At 45.3% G+C, this 23,672-nt stretch overlaps 1 protein-coding gene across 1 annotated transcript; it reads right to left on the bottom strand.

Moving 5' to 3' along the window:
* Positions 1-2,098: 2,098 nt before the first annotated feature.
* On the bottom strand, positions 2,099-23,494 carry ACER2 (alkaline ceramidase 2). Its single transcript, XM_081845567.1, has 6 exons — positions 23,127-23,494; positions 14,502-14,616; positions 13,409-13,550; positions 11,907-12,044; positions 9,317-9,454; positions 2,099-6,845 (listed from the first exon to the last, which is right to left on the bottom strand). Exons 1-6 carry the CDS (start codon positions 23,232-23,234, stop codon positions 6,659-6,661), a joined length of 828 nt encoding a protein of 275 aa, XP_081701693.1. The 5' UTR covers positions 23,235-23,494; the 3' UTR covers positions 2,099-6,658.
* Between the last annotated feature and the right edge of the window lie 178 nt (positions 23,495-23,672).

Raw genomic sequence — 23,672 nt, forward strand, 5'->3', positions numbered from 1 at the left:
AACCAGTTCTGCTACTGATTGATTGTGCATGGTTTATTGCTTTCATTGTATGGATCAATGGTCTCGTTAGACAACAAAGTTCATGTTAAATTGCTGTTTTAAGGGTTGTTTTTAGAAGTCTGGAAGGGATTAATCCGTTTTGCATTACTTTCTATGCGAAAGCGTGCCTTGGTTTTGGAACGGAATTTCCGGAACGGATTAAGTTTGAGAACCAAGGGACCACTGTACTTCATAAAGGAAATCATATCCTCCAGCATTTCTCCAATGAAAATAAGGATGTGCTAAGTAAGGAAAAGTGGGGCATTCAAATCAGAAATTGGAGTGGCTTCTGTAAATTCAGGACTGTCCCTGGAAAATAGGGACACTTTGAGGGTCTGGGAAAGCCAAATAAATTTGTGAAACTGTAATCTCTCCCCCCTCCCATTTTATTCTCTCTCTCTCTCTCTCTCTCTCTCTCTCTCTGTGTGTGTGTGTGTGTGTGTGATGCTTGCCCTGTTATTAATACATTTATACTAGCCAGAATCCAAAGAACACAAGTGCTTCTCATGCATCCAAAAGGCCTTTAGAGTTGTGATGTTCAAAGAGCAACTTTCCTTACCCTATGACAAAATGGCTTTGGGAACTGAGACGGGTTAACCACCACCACCACCAGTTGCAATATGGAGGAAAGAGTGTCATGTCACCCGAAGAGGGGGGGAATGCCTAAGCCTTTGAGCTCTTAAGAGCCCACCTGGAGAAAATAAGGCCAAGGTAAAAACAGAGCTGCTCCGTGATCAAAAGATGCTTAATATCTTTTGTGGCACCTGCCCTGTGGAGCGCCCTCCCACCAGATGTCAAAGAGAAAAATAACTACCAAACTTTTAGAAGACATCTGAAGGCAGCCCTGTTTAGGGAAGCTTTTAATGTTTAATAGGTTATTGTATTTTAGTGTTTTGTTGGAAGCCGCCCAGAGTGGCTGGGGAAACCAAGCCAGATGGGCGGGGTATAAATAAATTGTTGTTGTTGTTGTTGTTGTTGTTGTTGTTGTTGTTGTTATTCTGTATGTACATTTCATGCACATTTTAGAATACTACCCATAGAGGATTTGTAAGCTTTGAAAGCAATTCAGAACTTAATACTGTGAAGACTACCCTCTTCCAGTGTATTCTGCTTTTCTTCTTTTTCATGCACACACACACACACAGAGAGACATTGTGCCTGGCCTCTGCTCACCTCAGACTGGCAGACCTCTTCCAGCAGAAGAGTTGTACTGATACAGCAAACCAAAACATACGAATTTTGAGGAACGCTTTGCATTAAATTGGCATGTAGCCTGTGAGGACACCAGGACACAGACTCTAAGAGCAATCACTTTATCTCTCCGAGACCAGAATCCTGCACACTAAATGTATGTTTTGGCTTCAATCTTAAAACATGATTCCTATTAAGTAAGTCCCAAATACTGGAATGTACTTTTAAGAAAGCAGAGTAAAAGGAAAACTTCTCAGTGTTGATTTTATAAAAACAAAATATGAACAGGGTTCCTAGTCCTCAAGAAAGCAGATGAAACATTTCCCCCAAGGGTTACAGCAAATCCAAGGCAGGCTTCCAGGGATGAGGAATTTGACGCCTTAAAAAAAAATAAATGTGAAGAAGTTCTGGCAATGTTTGCTCATCCACATGTTTATTCTTTCCCTCTCCACTTTTTCACAATTCCCAACCACCCTTCCCCAGTTTCAAAGTGGATCAAAATAAAAAGGTCTGAAAGCAAAATTCCAAATACTGAAAAAAATGTGACTTTTACAGAAACGTTTAATTTTTTTTCCAAGTACTGTTTTTTTCCTTTTGCAGAAATAATAAGTTCAGAGCTTTCTGCAAGCCTATCGGTAACCTCTGCCTGACCCCTCTGCAGTTACCTCCATTAATACTGCTCAAAATACTACATCTCTGTAATGGAAAGGATACCTGCTATATTAGAGAGAAGAACTATATACATTTCAGCCTGTTTCAGGCTATAGAAAGGGGCAATGCATTGACTTCCCTGTTCTACAGATGGCAATGGAAATTACTAACGGATCTTTCCGTCACAGCTTGTATTAAACCCATTCTTTTCAGGAGAGAAGTTCCAAAGGAAAGATTTTATTGCAGTACACAGTGAAGAAGATTTAACACTGAACATTTTACTAAATCATACACAAAGGAACTGGAAGCTTGCTAGGTTTTACATGAAACTTCCTCAGTTTTAAAACGCTAGGTAGGTTGCATTCTTGTCAAGTGGTACCGTCCCATGAGTCGCATTGAGTCCTTAAGCAATTCACGGTATATGGTTTGTGCATGTGCGTGTATTTTAACATCCGCAGAAAACCAAAACACACACTGAAGGTTAACACTGTACCGGAGTATTATCACAAATTTCCTAAGCTTAAAAACAAAAACAAAGACAGACGGTGGTCCCAGAAAACCCTAATAAACATCAAATAAATTGGAGCAAAGAGAAGTGCAAAGAAAAGAAATAGGAACAAGGGGTCACATTCCTATCTAGGCTCTTCTGCATGAAAATCTTTTGTGGTCAGCCAGAGACAAAGCGTTTTGGTTTGCAATGGGCCTTGCCATGGGTTTTCCGAGCCAGAAGTGGGAGAGTCTGTCTCATGTGCCAATGCCAGACATCTGACGACGAGGTAAGCCATGCTCCTGTCACAGCAAAACATGGAGGTACCACCTGGGTCAGTTAGGTGGCCCGTCAGAAATCAAGCTTGAGCTCTCAGCTTATTTAGTTAGAGGGACCATATCTCAGCTTAATAAGCCAATGAGCGTAAACTTTTGTGTACATCAGAAAACAAACCAAGCCATCTTCCACCGCTCTTTGTTGGAACCGGGGAGCTATGGTTAGTGAGTAGCTTCTGCCCAAGCCAGGCATTGAAGCCAGCTTCAAATGGTGATTTAATACCCCGGCTCCTTCAAAGTGTTAACCATAATTTTTCCTTGTTTGCACAAAACAGGAAACTATGGTTAACTGGAAGGCTACCTGGTCCGTTTCCTAGTTCATGTGAAGGGAGAAGGCAGGAAGCACCTACACAACATTAAAACTGCTTTGTCATTAAGCTTTATATGGAGCTGGGTAAAATTAAAAAGCTAAATTCTGGGGTTAGAATACAGATTAGAACAAGGTATGTTATACCTGGAGTTGGGACCCCAAAAAATGATGTATCTCTCCAAAGCAGCTAGATTCTCTGAGGCCTATATTAATCATCATGCTTTCTGGTCAGATGTTATAGATTGCGCCAATGGCTCATGCAACATTTGCATCATGTTGCCCTAAAAGTTGAAACAGCTTTCATGAATTCAGCTTGTGAACCACAGTCTTCGCTGTTGTTGAAACGAAACTGCAACCTCCTTAAAACTAAAACATGTACCAGAATATGAGTGCTCTCTGCATGAGCACTCTCTAAAACTCTGTCATGGCAACATGTGGCAAAAAAACCCCATATTTGACAGCTAAACTTCAACCTTTCAGAGTTCATTTATTTGCTTGCAAAGAGCCAGGGATTTAAATGCAGATTAAAAGGTAAATCGGTTTTTCAAAAATCTGGTGGCTTATTGTTACATTAATCTCTTTCCAAGAACTCAATGCATTATTCAGTTGCTACCAAAAGGGAACTGAAGGTGGGATAATAAAGCCATGTTCAGTCATTTCAATCAGTACTTGGGGCACAATTAGCTAAATGTAGATTTTTTGTTTGTTTGTTTTAACATCTCATTTCATTAGTGGGGATTAATCTATTAAAAATAAAGGCTAAGATGTCTCAACAGAAACAGCAGCCAGAAAAGTGTGCATCATGGTGTGTGTGTGTGTGTGAATTATATGTTAATAACAAAGTGTTTAATTGGTTAATTGCTTCTTTGCCCACAATCACCTAACAGTGTTTTTTTTAGTCTGCTTATTGTCATAGATTGACAAACAGCCCCAAATAATAAGGTTGAAGCTCAGAGCTCAAGCAAGTAGATCGGAATCTGAAGGTTCATTTTTAGTTCATTCTTAGATCTTGCAATTCAAATCTCTCAATGGAAGGAGAGATTTTAATGCATTTAGAGCTTTTAACCTACCCTCTTATTTTCTAGCCCAACTAAGTTCACGCAGAGCAGACCCACTGAAATGAATGGGCCTAAGTTAGTAATACCAGTTGGTTTTAATGGGACACCTCTGAGTAGGATTAATATTGAATACCTTATTCACACTGCCCTCAAAGGCCCAACCTTATAAAGAGCACCTATGGCTGATCTGCCAACTCTTCTCCACTTCCATTGCCAACTCAACCCAAATTTCTGCTGTGATAACTTGAAAAGCAGCAGGTTGTTGACAAACGCATGATGTCTAAGGGTTGCACAAGGCAGCCAGCATTCCAAGTGGGGAAGGTTCGGGGAGGGGGGGGAGAAAGGTCTGTCCCGGGACCCCCAACCCCCTGGCACTGCCAAACCACCTCCACCACCAAGTGCCACAGTTCTGCTTAAAATGGTGGCTGAGCAATGCAGTCACACCAATGGATTGGAGGTATCTCTCCCGAGGGGTCTTCCACACCGCCAGCCTCGTAGTCCTGAGTAAAGAGAGAGTATCCGAGGCGGCAACTGCGAATTTGCACAAATTCAAGGCCTTCTGCGGAAGCCCGGGAGATGAACATCACAAAAAGGTAAGTGGAAAAAAGCCCCTTCCTCTGAATAAGGTTGTAAAGATTGCGGGGAGAATAATTGGGTGCACTCTTCCCACCTTGGATCAAATCTATGCTTCCAGGTGTCACAAGAAAGCTGCAGAGATAGTTGGAGCTAGCCGACCTAACCGGAAGAGTCCGCGACCAGAAGGAGGAGGAGTATCAGGAAGAGTGGAATAAATTTAATGATTATTTAGTTAAATTTGTTAAGTTAAATTAACTGAAAACAGCTTGCAGATACTTAATGGGCTAAGGATTTTATTTATGTTAAGTGATGAATTCATATGCTTAATTCCATAAGGTGAAGGTCTAAGGATGTTAATGTTTAAGTTAAATTTCATAAAAATTGGGATTTGGAAAACTGTTAAAAGGACAAGCAATGAAATTCAACCAAGGGGAAGCGAAGAAGTCACTTAACAAAGTTAATAACTGTAATTTTCAATAAGGCTATGATTTATGTTTGTCTGTTTTATGTGTTTGTTTGTTTGTTTGTTTGTTTGTTTGTTTGTTTATAATACTGTGAAAACTAATTTTAAAAATTGAAAAAAAGAAACGAAAGAAAGCTGCAGAGATAGTGCAGGATGGTGCACACCCCGGAAATGATCTCTTTCAGATTCTGCCTTCTGGGTTATAAAAACTAGGACTAGCCGCCTGAGAAACAGTTTCTACCGAAATGCAATATTGGTTTTAAACACAGTGTAAAGAGTCTCTATGGGAGTATATTGTATTAAAAATGGGGTATCAGAGTTTTTAGGGGGCTAACCAGGTTGGGATAGCTGGGATAGCAGGCCTGTTGGGTTTTGAATGTTTTATGTAGGTTTTTCAATTTCGTTGTTCTGTATGGGACAATGGCAATAAAGATTATCGTATAGATGCATGCGAGTTTTGTTTTTGTCGTTCAAGTGGCAACTAATGGCAAGTGACCACTAGGTAATCACCCTGCCAAGTAAGGGGGACAGTGGACAAGACAGGGGCAAGCTGGACTGGCCTGTTCCTATGCCGTAAGCAGCAGCCTGATCTGAAGAAATCAGCAAGACCCAGCTGCCATTCGTAAGTTGGCAGTGCCCAGTGAGAATGAGTTTACCATAGTAAAACAGGAGGAGACCTAGAGCAGAACAGTCTCAGTGTTAAGCCTACAAACTACTAAATCAAGCAACTGAGAAGAAAAGCCGGCTTCTCGAAACATATTTCCTTGTGAATCCCTGCCCTCCCTCCAACAACTTCTGACCAGATTGGCTAGAAATATATTTTGTCCTTGAAGATGCTGTCGGTATAAATATCCTCCCAAGTTTGTGAGAGAGGCGATAGTGGTAGAACTACAAAGCAAACCTTTTAAAAGCCTTCAGTAACAGCTGGATCCTGTGGTTACTTCACAATGAAAATTGCCTGTATAAATACTCTCTCGGAGTTGACTGGGTTTTGTCAGGAGCTGGGCTTTATGGGAAATCGCGCGGCATTGTCAAGGCTGACATGCTGTGATGTCAGAGCATTCTGAGCGTCCCCGCCCTGCAAGAGCACCTGGCAGCCAATTAAAAGGGAGGCAGAGTTCAATTGTGGAAGATGCCACACATTGTGGGGGGAGGTAGGTGGTTGAGGAAGGGGGAAAAGAGATGGTGGTCCTGGCAGCTTTTCAACAGCAACCGCATATCTCCCACAATGTGTAGTTCCAGTTAGAGAACGCTATGCAAATTGCACATGGCAAAACGTTGCCAGTGCTATAATTCAAGACTTTTGATTAGGGGAAAAACTCCAGATCTGCCAAAACCACAGAGAAGGGGTGCAAAAGAGTTGCCATTGCTGCTCGCTCCTAAGAACTTTGCTTGGGAGCCAGAGAGAGGGGTGGGAGGCAGGGAAAACGCAGGTACGTCCTCGTGGGTTCCCTTTGCAGAACCGCAGTTTGTAGAGAGACAGAGGAAGAAAGGCGCAGGTCTCGTTCTCTGGCCTCTCCTCCTCCTGCAGGTTAGAACCGTCGAACATCATGTAATCTTCATGGGCGATTTCTTGTGCGCGCAGAGGAGGGAGACGTAAGGGACCCCAATGAACGCCCACTTCTCGCTGGGCCAGAACTTAATGACAGGGCCTTGCTCAGGGATCTCCGAGACGGCATCGAAGTAGGCGAAGCACACGCAGCCCAGGTAAGCGGCGATACAAATGAGGATGTGCCTGAGGGGACAGAACAGAAACGGAGGAGGGTGAGTACAGCTTGCTCCTCACCACCAGCATGCAAATGATATTCCTTGCATATCTGAAAAGAAGGAACCGTGCATTAGGCCTGGGCGATGTATTGATACATTGTCCAGGGCCGGATTAAGGGCCAGATCACAATCGGGTTTTAACCCGGTGGTATAATGCTGGCATCTCTGTGCATTGCGCATGGCAGGAGCAAATGCCTTAGATGACATGATCCCGTGTGAAGCGGTACTTTGATTTCGTCTTCCTAATTTTCCCACAAGACTGTTGAAAGGATCATGGTAAGTTAGGGCGCGTTACTTCCCCACATTGCCCAAGGGGTTCTCATCCCAGCGCAGTTCTACTGGCAACTCTGGTTTCCAAATAAATGAAACCAGAGATGCCAGTGAAGGGGCGGGCATCCCTGCAGGCCGTCACCTTTGCTTCCTTCTTCGGATGAGCAGGCAGGCTGCCTGCTTCCTCTATGAGCTGGGCACTGGCAGAAGCTTCACTCCAGTGCCTCGTGAAAGAGCATTTCCATATACCTGAAGGAGCGTCTCCACCCCCATCATTCAGCCCGGACACTGAGGTCCAGCTCTGAGGGCCTTCTGGCAGTTGCCTCACTGTGAGAAGTGAAGTTACAAGGAACCAGGCAGAGGGCCTTCTCAGTGGTGGCACCCACCTCCCATCAGATGTCAAGGAGCTTCACAATATTCCAATATAGGAACGTCTCCACACCCATCGTTCAGCCCGGACACTGAGGTCCAGCTCCGAGGGCCTTCTGGCGGGTCCCTCCCTGCAAGAAGCGAGGTTACAGGGAACCAGGCAGAGGGCCTTCTCGGTGGTGGCACCCACCCTGTGGAACACTCTCCCATCAGATGTCAAACAGATAAACAACTATCTGAGTTTTAGAAGACATCTGAAGGCAGCCCTGTTTAGGGAAGCTTTTAATGTTTGATGTTTTATCCTGTTTTTAATATTCAGTTGGGAGCCGCCCAGAGTGGCTGGGGAAACCTAAATAGATGGATGGGGTATAAATAATAAATTATTATAATATTGTTGTTGTAGTTGTGAGGCCAGGGCTCCTCCCTCCACAGGCCAGGCGCTGGTGGGAGCAGCGGCAGTTTCGCCCTGGTGCCTCGCACTCCTTCCTTTTTGGCATCATGATGTATCACTATACAGTGGTACCTCGGGTTAAGTACTTAATTTGTTCCGGAGGTCCATTCTTAACCTGAAACTGTTCTTAACCTGAAGCACCACTTTAGCTAATGGGGCCTCCTGCTGCCGCTGCGCCGTCGGAGCACGATTTCTGTTCTCATCCTGAAGCAAAGTTCTTAACCTGAGGTAATATTTCTGGGTTAGAGGGGTCTGTAACCTGAAGCGTATGTAACCCGAGGTACCACTGTATCACTGTATCATGAGGCTGAAACAGGAGATGTCAGGGACTGAACCAGGGATCTTAGGCAGGCAAAAGATGCGCTTTGCCGCAAGCACAGGGCTGTTTCCTTAGAAATGTAAATCCGGCATTAAGGCAACAAAACTTTTTCACTCCCAACGCTCATTTTTGTAAAAACAACAGAGTTGAATACCTGTAGTGTCTGGATCAGCCTTCACAGACTACACTGAGAACTCAGACCAGCTTTAACAAACATGGTGCCCTCCAGTGTGTGGGGCTGGGGGGGGGGGCTGATGGGCATCGGGGAGGCGGGTACCACATTAGTCAGGGGTCAGCAAACTTACCACGCCTCAAGCTGGTGTTTCCAGCACCAATTGCACTGTGGGCCGGAGAGAGAGTTTGGACTTGATATCCCGCTTTATCACTACCCGAAGGAGTCTCAAATCGGCTAACATTCTCCTTTCCCTTCCTCCCCCACAACAAACACTCTGGGAGGTGAGTGGGGCTGAGAGACTTCAAAGAAGTGTGACTGGCCCAAGGTCACCCAGCAGCTGCATGTGGAGGAGCGGGGACGCGAACCCGGTTCCCCAGATTGTGAGTCTATCGCTCTTAACCACTACATGGGGGAGCACATGCCCATACGCGTGCGCACACACTATTTCTGGCACACTTCTGGGTTGGAGGAGCACCGGAAATAGCTTGTGCGCATGTGCACAGGCCTCCTCCGCCCCGGATACGCACCAGAAATAATGTTTGCGCATGCGCACAAGCTATTTCTGGTGCTCCTCCGACCCAGAAGTGGGCAGCCGCGCAGAGCAGTGCCGGTAAGAGCAGGTGGTGGCCGCAGGTGGCGAAGGTGGCCGCAAGCCAGATAAATGAGTCCCTCGGGCCTTATCCGGCCCGCAGGCCTTAGTTTGGGGACCTCTGACATTGGTGAAGGGTGGTCTGAGTTTTCTATATAGTCTCTTCATCCAACAAATATGGCAAGGTGTAACACCGAGAAACGGAGGGCAGAGAGAGGGGGGCGGGAATTGTGGCAAGGACTGGAATCCGAACACGATGGACTCACCATACGCAGTGCAAATATGGGAAGTTGAATGACGACCAGATCTCACAAAATGCTTTGTCGCTGATCCAACAAAAAAGAGCCAAAGTCCACCAGAGGCCAGAAAATAGTCCCAGCTTGTATACTCGCACGTTGTCGCATCTGAAAGCCAAGCCAGGAGACCATTGAAAGCACAGCAACGGAATGACATCTGACCCAAGATTAAGAACTGAACAAAACTCGGAGACGATAAGCTTTGTACATTTGGGGGCAACGGTTGCATACACCCCCCTTGCCCCAAGGCAGGTCATGGCATGAAAACAAATATCAAGGGTATTGTCTAAAAGCACTCTTTAAAAAAAACAAGCATGTGGCTTAGAAAAAGCCATGAGCCAAAAGCAAATTAAGGCTTACGACTAAACACAGAAAGTCTAAGCCACTTTTAGGGGCATCCAAGCTGATGCGCATGGCAGGAGCGAATGCCATAGATTGCATGATCCCGTGTGAAGCGGTACTTTGATTTCGTCTTCCTACTTTCCCCACAACACTGTTGCAAGAAGGATTGGCAGTAAGTTAGGGTGCGTTACACCTGCCCGAGGGGTTCTCATCCCAGCGCAGTTCCACTGGCATTTCTGGTTTCCAAATAAATGAGACCATTCAGATGGTGACTAACAGCCAAGCACTGGGACACGGGTGGCGCTGTGGGTTAAACCACAGAGCCTAGGGCTTGCCGATCAGAAGGTCGGCAGTTCGAATCCCCGCGACAGGGTAAGCTCCCGTTGCTCAGTCCCTGCTCCTGCCAACCTAGCAGTTCGAAAGCACGTCAAAGTGCAAGTAGATAAATAGGTACCGCTCCAGCGGGAAGGTAAACGGTGTTTCCATGCACCGCTCTGGTTCACCAGAAGTGGCTTAGTCATGCTGGCCACATGACTCGGAAGCTGTACGCCAGCTCCCTCGGCCAGTAAAGCGAGATGAGCGGCGTAACACCAGAGTCGGCCACAACTGGACCTAATGGTCAGGGGTCCCTTTACCTTTACTTAACAGCCAGACAGTTACAGCTGATATTTTTTAAAAATGTGGGGGGGGGGTAGAGAGATGGACAGGGCATAAATAATAAATTATTAAAAAATTATAATCCCTCTTCTCAGCATCACAGCCCCTTTTGAAGGCCCAGGTGGCAGCTTTCAAACTGGGAGCCTCCGTCACCTCTTTAACGTGGCAAGATATTTTGTTTTGCAACCCTAAGGGAGAGAAGTTATTATAATGCACCCAGGCTATTTACAGAACCATTTATCACCTTGTCAAGTCGACCACCCAAAACAGCTCCTGTCCGGATGCTTGGGATTTCCATGGGAACATTTAAGCTCTTTTGTGTCTTAATTCCAGGTGTGCTTCTGCCACCCTGCCCACAGGTAAGTCACACGCCCAGTGCCGGATTTATGTATCAGCTAAACAAGCTACAGCTTAGGGCCCCACTCTCTTGGGAGCCCCCCCAAAAAAATTAAAGAAAAAAAAGCCTGGATGTACTTTTCCAAAATATAAGATAAAAAACAAATAAAATAAAACCTACATACAGCAACAGTGTTTTGTGTTGTGTAGGCTCCTATGATGTAAGTCATGGACCCCACCTGCTAGCCTGCTCCCTAAAATATCACTGGTTTGCTCCTTTCTATATATAGGGTGCCTACATTCTGCTATTTATAATTATTAGTAGTTTGGATCATATATTTTCACTTATTATTATTTCATGTTATAGCAAGTTTCTAGAGACTAGAATATTAGTCTTTGTAAATTGTGTTAGCTTATTAGTCTTTGTAAATTGTGTTTCTAATGGAACTTTTATTATTGCCAAATGCCAATGTGTTTGCATTATTAAGTTTGTTATGAATAAAAAATCATTTTACTATCTTAGAGCTTAATAATTATTTCACTATTAATATACTTCTTCTTAATTGTATTCCAGTTCAACAATTACTTTGATAAAATACAAGTTTTGTGATGTGCAAATGGCTTTAGATACCTACTAGGGCCATCAACAGGGATGCGGGTGGCACTGTGGGTTAAACCACAGAGCCTCTTGGGCTTGCCGATCAGAAGGTCAGCAGTTCGAATCCCCGCGAAGGGATGAGCTCCCATTGCTCAGTCCCTGCTTCTGCCAACCTAGCAGTTTGAAAGCATGTCAAAGTGCAAGTAGATAGGTACCGCTCCAGCGGGAAGGTAAACGGCGTTTCCGTGCGCTGCTCTGGTTTGTCAGAAGCGGCTTAGTCATGCTGGCCACATGACCCGGAAGCTGTACGCCAGCTCCCTCGGCCGATAAAGCGAGATGAGCGCCGCAACCCCAGAGTCGGTCACGATTGGACCTAATGGTCAGGGGTCCCTTTACCCTTTACCTTAGGGCCATCAATTACATATAGCATATACTCAACACAAAAAACAGCGCCAATTTGTTGTGGGCAAAGGACAGCTGGACATAGAAAGGGCCCCATTACCTTCAGGAGCTGAGGGCCTCATCAAATCTAAATCTGGCCCTGCACACACCCAGAAGGTGTTCGCTCCAAACGGTAAGCAGGCATCCAAACAGAAGATCTACTTTGTCACGGCGACCGATACCCACCTTTTCAGCTCTGCGACAAGCAAGGCGCTGCAGGGAAGACCCAACGTCATCAGCGAGATGTTATTGATGGCAGGCTTAATGAAGGCAAGGCAGGTGGTGACCCCAGAGAGGATACCCACTGCTGCCTTAAATCGGCCCCTGGATTATTATTTTAAAAAAAGAGTCAGCATCGTTAAACCTTTTATTGGCATCACATCCAAACTTCCAAGACAAATCAATACAGAATTTCCACTTCCCCAGTGGCACAAAACATTTGCTAAAAGAAAGGAGGCAGAACAGTCTATGGTCACATCTCTCGGTCTCCAGGGAGATCAGACATCTGCAGTGTATTTCGATGACAAAAAACCAAATGGAGATATTTAGCCACTAACTTGGTGAGCTCCCAGTAATAGAAAATGGATGACCTCTGACTCTGGTTTCCATTGGGGATGCAGAGTTGATCTAGAAATTGCTGACGGAGATCACCATATAATTTACAACTGAGAACCATGTGTGTAAGGGTTTCCACCAGGTGGTCTTCACCTGGGCAAGTTCTTTCTCCTTCCACCCTGCCTGAGAACCTTCCCCAAAGCAGGTTTGATGGATCTGAATTAAACCTGGCCAGCGAAAATGCCCTTCTTTCTTGAGGGTTAAGCAGAAATTCAAGGTAATTGTGTTAGTTTCATGTGCCCAAGAAAGTTGAAAATAAAGAGGGGAACATGTTTTCTCTGCTGCTACTGTTAGTTCTTGGCTTTCAATATCCCACAACCTTTTTATTATAGCCTTGGCAGATGGCAAATTTAAAGGTGATGTCAGAATCTCTGGGTTACAGCCCTTTCTGGTTCTCTCCTGCCCTCTTCCGAGGAGAAGGGAACAGTGCTATTAATGCAGCCCACTCTTTAAAGGCCAGCTGCGATGGCCTGGGATTCGGACTCGGAGGCTGAACCTGAGGAATCCCAGCCTGCACAGGAGTCCCCACCTCCAGAACCAGCTGAGCCGGGGCTGGAGCATGAGCCCAAAGGGTCCCCACCTGTGCTGGATCCTCAAGTGCAGGCACCAGCTGAGTCTGCTCTGGCTCCTGAGAGGGGGAAGACCCATTGCCTGCAGGTGCGCCACTCTCAGCCCCGGCAGAGGAAGCTGAGGTTGCCTCTGGGTCCAGTAACCCTCCAGCCCCTCCTGAGCTGCAGAGGCTCAGGGCAGAGAGGCGGAGGGAAATAAGTTCCCGCAGGAGGAGTGCTCGCCTTCAGGCCAAGAGAGGCGAGACACCTGTGGACCGGGGCTGTGGACCGGGGCCCCAGTCCCAGGTTGCAGGAGCAACATTGTTGGTAACCTGCTCCTGCCTGCACCCTGTCCTGCTCTTCTGCTGGATGTCCTGACCTCACCCTACTCCCTGCCTTGGACCCCGCTTCAGCTTTGACGGACAGCCTCCATACCGCACCCTCGACCTCGACCTCGGACTGGACTTGGACATCGCTGCATGGTTAACCCTCGGGACCAGCACACCAGCACTTAAGAGACATTACCTGTCGTTCCTGAACATTTTGGGAAGATATCTTCTGGGAAACCACAGAGCCAGTGCACACATCAAAACCCAGAGTATAGCGAGTTCATCAAGCATTTGACCCAGGAAACTGAGCGTGGCGTGGAAGTAGACAGATCCAATTCCTGGAGGGGGGACACATTCAGAATCAAGAGGTCATTACAGCACAGTTCAAACATCCTCTTCTCTTCTCTGCGAAATTCAACAACAGCCAGGTGGCTTTGCACAGACAAGCGTCTGAAAATTTAACGCAAGCAAGCGACCAAACACACGGCGAAGAGCTAGGTTTTGAAGATCGAAACCCACTCCCAAAAGCTTCAAAATTAACTTTAGAGCAAAGTATTCGTGGGAGACTTCAGTGGGGAGAAGTTTTGTTTGCACAGTCAATTATCTCACTGCAGAACTTAATTGAGAAACTGTGAGGATGTGTCAAAATATCTATCTATCTATCTATCTATCTATCTATCTATCTATCTATCTATCTATCTATCTGAAGGTGCAAAAAGGAAATCAGCTGATGAGTAGTTCAGGGCCTTACTGAGCAAACAGGGCTGGCCTACTACTCTTTGAGGTAAGTAAAATAATACGCACAGCCCTTCCTCTCGAGACCATTAAGACCAGAACCGAAACCAACCTCAATGCTTACAGACAGAGACTTAATCTGCATATTAGCAGAAATGGGTCACTGGCCACAGACTTTTTTATACTTATTGGATTTCTGCCAGAAAGGCTAAATCCAGATTAAATGGAGGGTGGATAAAACTTGTCGGCTTGAGGAGAAGCCATCCCAGAATAAGAATCGAACTGGAAGCACCATGATGTATCCCACAATGTTCGTCATAATGGAAAACTACCTTCTTTAATACATAGCAGGGGAAACTGAGAGGCTCAAAATGGCACCCAACTTCCAATATTTTATTTTGGGAGTGTACTGTACTTCTGAAATCGGGCACATTTTCCAAGCACCTTATTTGTTGTCCACCCCCACCCCGGTGCGCCTTGTTTTCAAGTAATAAATAAATGAATATGATTTCTCAAAATTTCAGGTCACATAGGACAGACACAGAAGGACTTACCAACTACCACAAGGAGGGTCCATATTAAATATATTCCGCTGTTGAAGCAGGTTGCATATTGTCGGAATAAGCACATACATATGGGTGGCAAAACAAAAAATAAGATGTTGCTTATCTAAGGGGGGAAACGAAAAAAAATTAAATAAGCAGAAGGGAATGATTAAATAAAGTGGTATTTTACAAAACCAAAACAAAAAATGTTGGGGGCGGGAGAGGGATCTTGCACAACGCAGTAAGCTTAGCACTTTCCTAGGCAAATATCTGGATAAGAGGAGGCAGAAATAAAAACAACATCTCCCCCCCCCCAAGACTCCATCCCTGCCCTGACACACAAATTGAGATAGAAGTGTAGACCAGGGGTCAGCAAACCTTTTCAGCAGGGGGCCGGTCCACTGTCCCTCAGACCTTGTGAGGGGCCGGACTATATTGGGAGGGGGGGATGAATGAATTCCTATGCCCCACAAATAACCCAGAGATGCATTTTAAATAAAAGCACACATTCTACTCATGTAAAAACACGCTGATTCCTGGACCGTCCGCGGGCCAGATTTAGAAGGCGATTGGGCCGGATCTGGCCTTAGTTTGCCTACCCATGGTGTAGACCAGTGTTTCCCAACCTTGTGCCTCCAGCTGTTTTTGAACTACAACTCCCATCATCCCTGACTAGCAAGACCAGTGGCAAGGGATGATGGGAATTGTAGTCCAAAAACAGCTGGAGGCACAAGGAAACACTGGTGTAGACAGACCTCATGCCATGCACGACTTAGACCATCACTTTGCCTGAATCAACTCTTTCTAGGACATGCAGTGCTCTCAACTGCCTGGAGAAGACATCACCCTCATGCTGACACAATACAAAAATGGCAAAGACCAACAGGCATGGTCCCTGGAAGACCACTGCCAAGGCTGCAACCACAAAACCAGGAGTGGTGGCTGTGGCGTTTGCCCTCCTAGGGTGTGACATCATACTGGGTTCATAAGGAAAGGGTTAATTGTAAAATGACCAACCTATAGGAACCCAAGGGGAGGAGTTAGAGTTGTTAAGAAGTCAGTCTGGAGTTAGAGAAGAGAGAGGGAGGATAAGTCTGTGGGTTGGGCTAGTCTGATGTGAAAGAGTGAGAGAATCTGTTAAGAGGAATCAGTCAAACAGTTGAGATAATCAGTCAGAAGGTATTAGGAAGGTATAGGCCGGTAAAGAAACTAAGGTTAAGAAACTGACAAGAAAAATTATCTGAAACCATAAACTTCTTAATGCTTATAAAATAAACTTGTTTATTTGGTTTAATGTCAACAACTGTCTGGACTCAGTGTGTACCCGAGAGAAACAGGTTGGTGGCAGCGGGGAAGTGATCACAGTGGTGGCACAGGGATCAATAGACCATCAAACGTCCGAGGACCCTGTGTGATCACCACAGTAGCCGTGAAAGAGGCCGACTGGGTTGCGGGCGTCACAAAACTTTCCAGGCATCCCCCAATTTTGAGCCAGAAGAAAGAAAACGCTATGAAACACTTGCAGCTCGGTCTCCTTGAATTCCTCTTTTGAGGAACCCATGCCCTTTCTTCTTCTTCTTCTGGTTGAGAGCATTGAAAGACTTGCACGTGCAAGGAAGAGTAAGTTGAGTAGAAGTCACTTGGCTCCAACTCGTGGGACGTTCTGGTCCGAGCCAGCACTTTGGCCCTGGCAAAACACATGGCAACACGGCTCCTCCCATGGCTCAAGGCATTTTGTCACCTGAGGCGAGCCACAAAACGGGGCCGCCCCACCCTGCCAGGAGAGGAATAAATATCTACAATGGGGACAAGGATGACGGGAGACCAGCAGTGCCTCCTATTGGCCAAGAAGCTGCTATAGAGGCAGCAAGGAGCGTCCTGTCACTGTCACCACAGCAGCAACGGACAATGCATTCCTTGGAAGACAGATCTGCCGTCCCTGTGGATCCTGCTGCCTGAGTGGAGTGCGTGCAGGAGCCAGGCCCTGTGACCAGTAGGACTTTGCAGGCCTGGGGCCTTCCTAAGTTTGTTCTGAGGAGGCAAGGCGTGGCTGCACAGGTGAGGCCGCTTGGTAACTCACAGCACCTGGAGGCAAGAGCCGGGAAGGGATATAAGGTCAGCATTTTCCCCTCGGCTCTTTGCCACAGCAACACGTTCCCTGCCTTGCTGTGTTTGGCTCCTTGACTCCCTGCTTCTTGATCCTTTGACTTTCTGACTCCTTGCTTCTTGATCCTCAGACCCCTGACTTCGTGACTCCTTGCTCCTTGCTCCTTGGACCCCTGACTTCGTGACTCCTTGCTTTTTGATCCTTGGACCCCTGACTTCGTGACTCCTTGCTCTTTGATCCTCGGACCCCTGACTTCGTGACTCCTTGCTTCCTGACCCTTGGACCTTTGGCTTCTTGACTCCCGGCTCTCTGACCCTCAGATTCTTGGCTTCCTGACTTCTGGACCCCCGTTCCTGCTCGCACCCCGCCATCTTGCCCCCGGTCCCGACGTCCTCAGCCGGGACTTTGACTCGGACCATGACACCATTGCCTCACTTTGCCTCATGGGAGAGCCGGCCATAGTTCAAACTCTATGACAGAACAATCGGTTGGCTTTAGCTTCTTAATTTTGGGGCAGCCTTGTTGTGTTGGGAGGAGGGAGTGGGTGGAGAACCCCCACCACACCCCTTCCTTGTTGTTTGGGACACATCAAGAGGTCAACAAGAAAGGAGATTTCCAACTAGATATAAGCAAGAACGTTCTGACAGTAAGAGCTGTCTCTCTAGGGAGATGGTGGACTCTCCTTCCTTGGGGGCTTTTAAGCAGAGGTTGGATGGCCGTCTGTCATGGATGCTTCAGCTGAGATGGCGGGGTTGGACTAGATGACCCTCGGGTCCCTTTCCAATTCTGTGATCCTATGATTCTATGCTCTGCGATTCCAGGAGACCAATGGAAGAGGACCTAAGAGCTCCCTGAACCAGCTCTCTGATGGATGCAGCAACGGGGAGTGAAAGTTCTGAGGGGGCAGAATAAACAGAACCAGGAAGGGGGGCAAATGATAAGTGGAATACCTCCCTGAACGTCCTGCAATTAGAAAACCAGCCCCGCAGTGAAACAGAGAGATAGCTAAGAGCAGGTTTCTCCCAGACACGGTATTGTTGACAGGCAGGGAGCTTTGCACAGTCAAACCTCAGCTCTCGAACGGCTCCGTTTTCAAACATTTCGGCTCCCGAATGCCAAAAACCCAGAAGTAAATGTTCCGCTTTTTGAACATTTTTCCGAACCTGAACATCTGGCTCTGCTTCCGTTTTGAGCTACCCTATTGAACTGAGGCTTCCGCTTTTCAGTTTTTTAAACGTTTTGGAAGTTGAACGGTCTTCCGGAATGGATTACGTTCGAAAACCGAGGTTCCACTGTATCTTGCAAACACTGGGAGCGTTCAGAAATGGCATCCCTCGCTTGCAGTCTGAAGTCACAAGGCTCTCTTCATCAGCAGATTCAGCAGAGCCCAGTGGACAGACTAGGGTGGGCAATATGTCAATATATCATCCCAAATCGGTTTGAAGTCCATATTGTGATAATGGTTTCCTAATCTTTGACCTGGCAATATATCAGACTTCTGGAACGGGTTATGTTTGCTGCTTTTGTTTTTGCTATTTATTTTGCATTTTTGTTTTTGAGGCTTTTTCGGTTTATTTGTTTTTGTGACTGTGTGGAACCCAGTTCAGCTATTGACTGATTGATTGTGCGACTGCGGAAATGGATAAAAGCCCCCCATCCAAACAGTGATTATCATCAGTGCAGGTAAGAAAAAAATAATAATTTTAATTTTTATCATCTACAATACTGTCTTATTTAGTTTATAGAACAATACATTGATTATTGCTTTCATTTTATGGATCAATGGTCTTGTTAAATAGTAAAATTCATGTTAAAAGGTTGTTTTTAAAAGTCTGTAATGGATTGATCCGTTTTGCATTACTTTCTATGGGAAAGCACGCCTTGGTTTTGCAACGGACTTCTAAAACGGATTAAGTTTGAGAACCAAGGGACCACTGTACATAGCTCCATCCTTATTTCAGACATTGTGATATATCGGTATATTGCGATGTTTCACTGGTGATCTATTCCCATGTTGATCTATCGCGATGTTGAAAACCAGGTATCGCCTAGTGCTAGCACACAATGGGAGGCCTTCACTGACAGAGTACTTTCTTCCACGCAGGGAAAATTTCAGAAACACTGGGCATGGGGCAGGGGCGTGGAGGGAAAGGAAGGAGGAAGAGAGAGATGCATTTTTCCACCCTGTTCCGCTTGACTTTAGAAACAGCCTTGCAGATGGAACGGAAAGCACTAAGCAGGCTATTTTGTAAATATTAAACCCCACTACTTTCGGTACAAGGCAGTTGCTAGAGAAGAACAAATCCTTTTGAGTTGCTTTTCAAGTTTCAAAGCACAAGATATAATCCTTAATTTGGGCTGCCTGGGGGGGGAAAGCACTCCTACTTTATATTCACTTCAGCTTCTTAATTGCAACCAGCAAACGGTCGTGAGGAAAGAGGTAACCTTTTCTCTCCTCTTGAAATCAGAAGGGCATCCATGGCGGAGGTGGGCCTGAGAGATCCAATCAATCGGGAGAGATCTCCCAATATTGACTTTATTTTCTAAAAGTAGCTGTCACTAGAATTATTTTTTTTGGGGGGGGAGGGGAATATCAACCCTTTCCTTTTATATGTTGATATTATTATTTTATACTACTCTAATAATTGTTGAATGTTACTTTTTGATGTAGGTTGCTTAAAGTTTTGTTTTATTATCACATTTTTGTATTGCGTTAGATTGCTAGATCTTCAGCTTGTAAACCGTCTTGAGTATTGTAAGATAGAAAGACGGTATGCAAATAAAAAAATGGATGATGGTATTTCGCCTCCCACCCCAAATCGAAATGTGGAACGCTCTCCCCCAGGGAGACTCATTCATTCTACACCTTTAGGTGCCAGGCAAAAAACCCGTTCCTCTTCAACCAGGCCTTGGACCGATTGTCATCTGAAGCCCTTTGAAAAGGTGTTGTGGAAAGGGGGATTCTTGGTTTGTCTTTTGTTTCTATTACGTATTTTCGGGGGGGGGGTTATATTGTGATTTTATGTTGTGGACGGCTCTAAGATCTATGGGTATAAGGGAGGTATACAAATTTAATAAATAAATAAACCTTGAAGTTCAAAGTATGTCCTCATCAGAGCATCCTGCTGAGCCCATGGGTGGATTAATAAATATACAGTGGTGTAGTTAAGCTGTTGCTCAGGCCAATCACCAAAATGTCACACCCAGGGCCGTCTTTCCCCGGGGGTGCAAGGGGTGCAGGGCACCCGTGCACCGAATTCTGGGGGGGGGTGCCAGGCGGCCACCGCTGAAGCCACCTAAGCTCTTAACTATCTACCTGTTATGAAATAATAATTTTGATCAAGCTGGAAAAACAAAATACATATATACCTAAGTATTACCGAAATGTATACCTACTGTTTCACTAAAGGACTTTCGACTTTGTGCACTCATTTACCAAAGATGCGCCGTGCCAGCGCTTGTCATTCTCAATGGCGCCGTGCACGCGAAATTAACTCTTACATTGAAATATTATGTTACGTATTGTATTGAGCCGCTATGAGGCAGCGGGATCGGTGGCACCTTTGACACGACTGATGTTTCTGCTAAGTAGGTGCCCAAACAATACTTATAAGTGTGGTGGTGTTAATTTGGGGGCTAAACTAAATTTGGGGGCGCTGGACGGATCTTTGCACCCCCGAGGCACATATACTAAAGAAAAGTGCTGGTCAGTTTTGGACTGCAAGGAGCCATCTTTAAAGCGCTGAAAGTGGCAACACGCTCCTAACAACAGGATCCTGAGAGAATAAACGCACTGGCCTTTTCCAGGTGGCCTTGTGTTTTGAAGTCAGGTGGAAAGGAAATAATAGCACAATTTCTTCCCTCCCATTTGTTGCCTATTTTGTTGTTGCTAGCTCTATCCTGCGTCTGTGTGCGCACATTCGCACGCAGGTTGGGGAGTTACGTTCAAATGTGGATTTTTGTTTGATACTGTTTTATTCTGGGTTGCAAACGGCTTTAAAGATCTCGCAATGGAAAAACACGGCTTACGTGTTTTTAAAAAAACGCAGGAAAGTACGCAGCAATTGTCCCATGGGATGAGGGGCCGCTCCACACATTGCCACAATATTGTGGAGGTAGGAATTAAGTGCCGGCTTATAAATTGCCACAGAAAACCAGGTGAATAACTTAAAAGAATCCCTCCTGACCAGAAAAGCAGGGAACCTTTTGGAGATAGAAGAAAGATTATTCTTATTCTTTCGGGCTGTTTAAACACGCTATTGACTTAACATAGGCGTGTGCAGTCAGAAGGCTAGTTAGTTTGCAAGCTAGTTTTTTGTGGGGGAGGGCGGACTTATTAACAGGTTAAATTAATGTGCTACCAGCATGCAACACCATGTGCATCCAGGCCACATTTTTCCATGAATGCACAGTCCTCTATGTGTGAAAACTTATTTTTATTTTTATTTTAAAATTTGCAAAGATCATAATTGTGACAATATGTCTTGGAAATGTAAAGAAAAGGAAGGAGCCTTTTATCATATGTGGTGGACCTGTCCCAAGGTGAAAGACTTCTGGGAAAAGATTTATAATGAATGGGGAAAAATGTTGAAATATACATTTATAAAGAAACCAGAGGCCTTTCTTCTTGGAATAACAGGTTTGGAATTGCCCAAGAAAGATGTTAAATTATTTTTGTATACCACAACTGCTGCTCGTATTTTGTTAGTTAAAAAGTGGAAAACCCAAGAATTACCAACAATAGAAGAATGGCAGATGAAGATGATGGATTTTTTGGAGCTAGCCGACCTAACCGGAAGAGTCCGTGACCAGAAGGAGGAGGAGTAACAGGAAGAATGGAATAAATTTAATGATTATTTAGTTAAATTTGTTAAGTTAAATTAACTGAAAATAGCTTGCAGATAGTTAATGGGCTAAGGATTTTATTTATGTTAAGTGATGAATTGATATGTTTAATTCCATAAGGTGAAGATCTAAGGATGTTAATGCTTAAGTTACATTTTATAAAAATTGGGATTTGGAAAACTGTTAAAAGGACATGCAATGAAATTCAACCAAAGGGAAGCGAGGAAGTCATTTAACAAAGTTAATAACTGTAATTTTCAATAAGGCTATGATTTATGTTTGTTTGTCTCGTGTGTGTGTGTGTGTGTGTGTGTGTGTGTGTTTATAATATTGTGAAAACTAATAAATTTTTTGGACAACTATGTGTGAAAACCTACATGCAAGATAGCATTATTCCTACACAGAGCTGATTGCATGGAAGAATTTGTTAATATGTAAATCAGCCCTGAAAGCAGCCCTAATTCCTTGAGAAAAAGCTGTTTTTCTAAAGCTGGGAAAGGCAGACTTCAAGCTTGTGAACTCCTGATCAGGCCAGAAATTTTGCTCTCAGTTCAGTACCAGAATTTCCCTTCAAGTTTCCTAACTATCAGATGCCCAGATTGTAGCGTTTTAGTTGTTAGGAAAGCCAGAGATCCAGATCTACCTTTTCTAAAGCAATGTTAAAGCTTAAGATGATAACAGATGGAAAATTCTGCTTTGCTCCATTAATCCACTGCATGCAATTTAAGCTTTATCCTCCAATCTGAACAGCCTGAAAAAATGACAGTCCATGATCCCAGCTCCTCTCAAAGGGCAAAGGACTGCAGACTTTTTCCAGCTCTATGGGGGATTCTCTGATTTTACAATATTATTATTATTATTATTATTATTATTATTATTATTAATAATAATAATAATTTATTATTTATACCCCGCCCATCTGGCTGAGTTTCCCCAGCCACTCTGGGCGGCTCCCAATCAGTGTTAAAAACAGTACAGCATTACATATTAAAAACTTCCCTGAACAAGCATTACTGCCAGGAAAAACAAAGGAAAAAAGCTCCCAGGAAAACGATCTGATCCCCAGTTCCATATCTGCAAGCTATTCAGATAATAAAAAGATAGTTTGTGGTATTTTAAGGCCCCTCAACTATCTGCAAATAAGACCACCAGGATAATAAACAACCACTTAGAATACATTATGGTCGGTTTTACTTTAAGAAACTGTTTGTTTACCGAGATAGGCTCTCTCTTCGATAAAAAAATAATATACACAGCTATTCGCCAGTAGCTGCAGTTTTAAAATACAACACTGGGTATCCTCTTCCCGATTTGCAAAATAGTCCTTTTCCCAATTTGACCAAGGCTGAGAACTGATATGCAGCGCCTTGCACGCGAGTCGGTGCCAAAGCAGAAATCGGAGCCCGACTTGAAGGTCTCCAGGATCCTATTGCAAGTCTGATTGCGCCCAGAACCTCATTTGGCATTTCCACGACGCGGTGGCATTTCTTTTTTAAAAAATAACCATTTGTTGAGAAATCAGTAATTGAGCGGCAGGGAAGGGAAAGAGCCGAGCCGTGTGAACATCATGTATTCAGCCCCACCGTGCATTTGCACGTACTTCCCAATCCACACGCCCCCCGGCTTCCAAATGCAACCACCTCCTCCTTTCCGGGCTCAGGTCTTGAGTTCGAGATACGCACCGTGTTGTAGAACTCGGCGATGCTGGGCACGATGGTGTAGTTGTCTTCGCACCAGTCCAGCTCGGAGCTGCCGGCCCGCAGGTGGTCCCACAAGCGGAGCGTGGTCATGATGGCCAGACCCGGGCAAGGAGCGGGGGGGGGCGCGCAACGCCGACGCAACCTAAGCAGAAGAGGATCCGCGCAGGGGGAGGCTGGTCGCTGCTGCCTCGGCTGCTGCTTTGTCCCTCTCCTGCCTGCTCAACTCCGCACCAAAACAGCCCCCGCCGCCGGCTCTGGGAGCGCAAGAGCGCACGCCTCCCGCCAGCTGATCCGGCCCCCGGGGGCGCGTCCTCCCCGCCCACAGCGCGCCTGCGCAAAGTCATTAAGCTTGCGCCGAGCCCCTTTATCACGTGCTCTAGCGGTCTAGCCCACAACCTTTATTTTATTTTATTTTTTAAAATGTTTATTAAGGTTTTCAAATACAAATGCAAAAATAATAAACAATATAACATGTATCATAACATAGTTTCAAGGCTTCTTTGGACTCCCTCACGTCTCCCGCTCCCA

Source organism: Podarcis erhardii, assembly GCF_964252035.2.
Source record: "Podarcis erhardii genome assembly, chromosome: 17".
Classification (NCBI taxonomy): domain Eukaryota; kingdom Metazoa; phylum Chordata; class Lepidosauria; order Squamata; family Lacertidae; genus Podarcis; species Podarcis erhardii.

Bases quoted from the DNA above. Each gene is read 5' to 3' on its own strand.
- ACER2 (XM_081845567.1), bottom strand. From the start codon at position 23,234: ATGACCACGCTCCGCTTGTGGGACCACCTGCGGGCCGGCAGCTCCGAG. The intron at 14,617-23,126 runs GTGCGTATCTCG...TTCCCCCCTTAG, and splicing joins TCGCCGAGTTCTACAACACG to ATAAGCAACATCTTATTTTT. The intron at 13,551-14,501 runs GTAAGTCCTTCT...TCCCCCCTCCAG, and splicing joins GACCCTCCTTGTGGTAGTTG to GAATTGGATCTGTCTACTTC.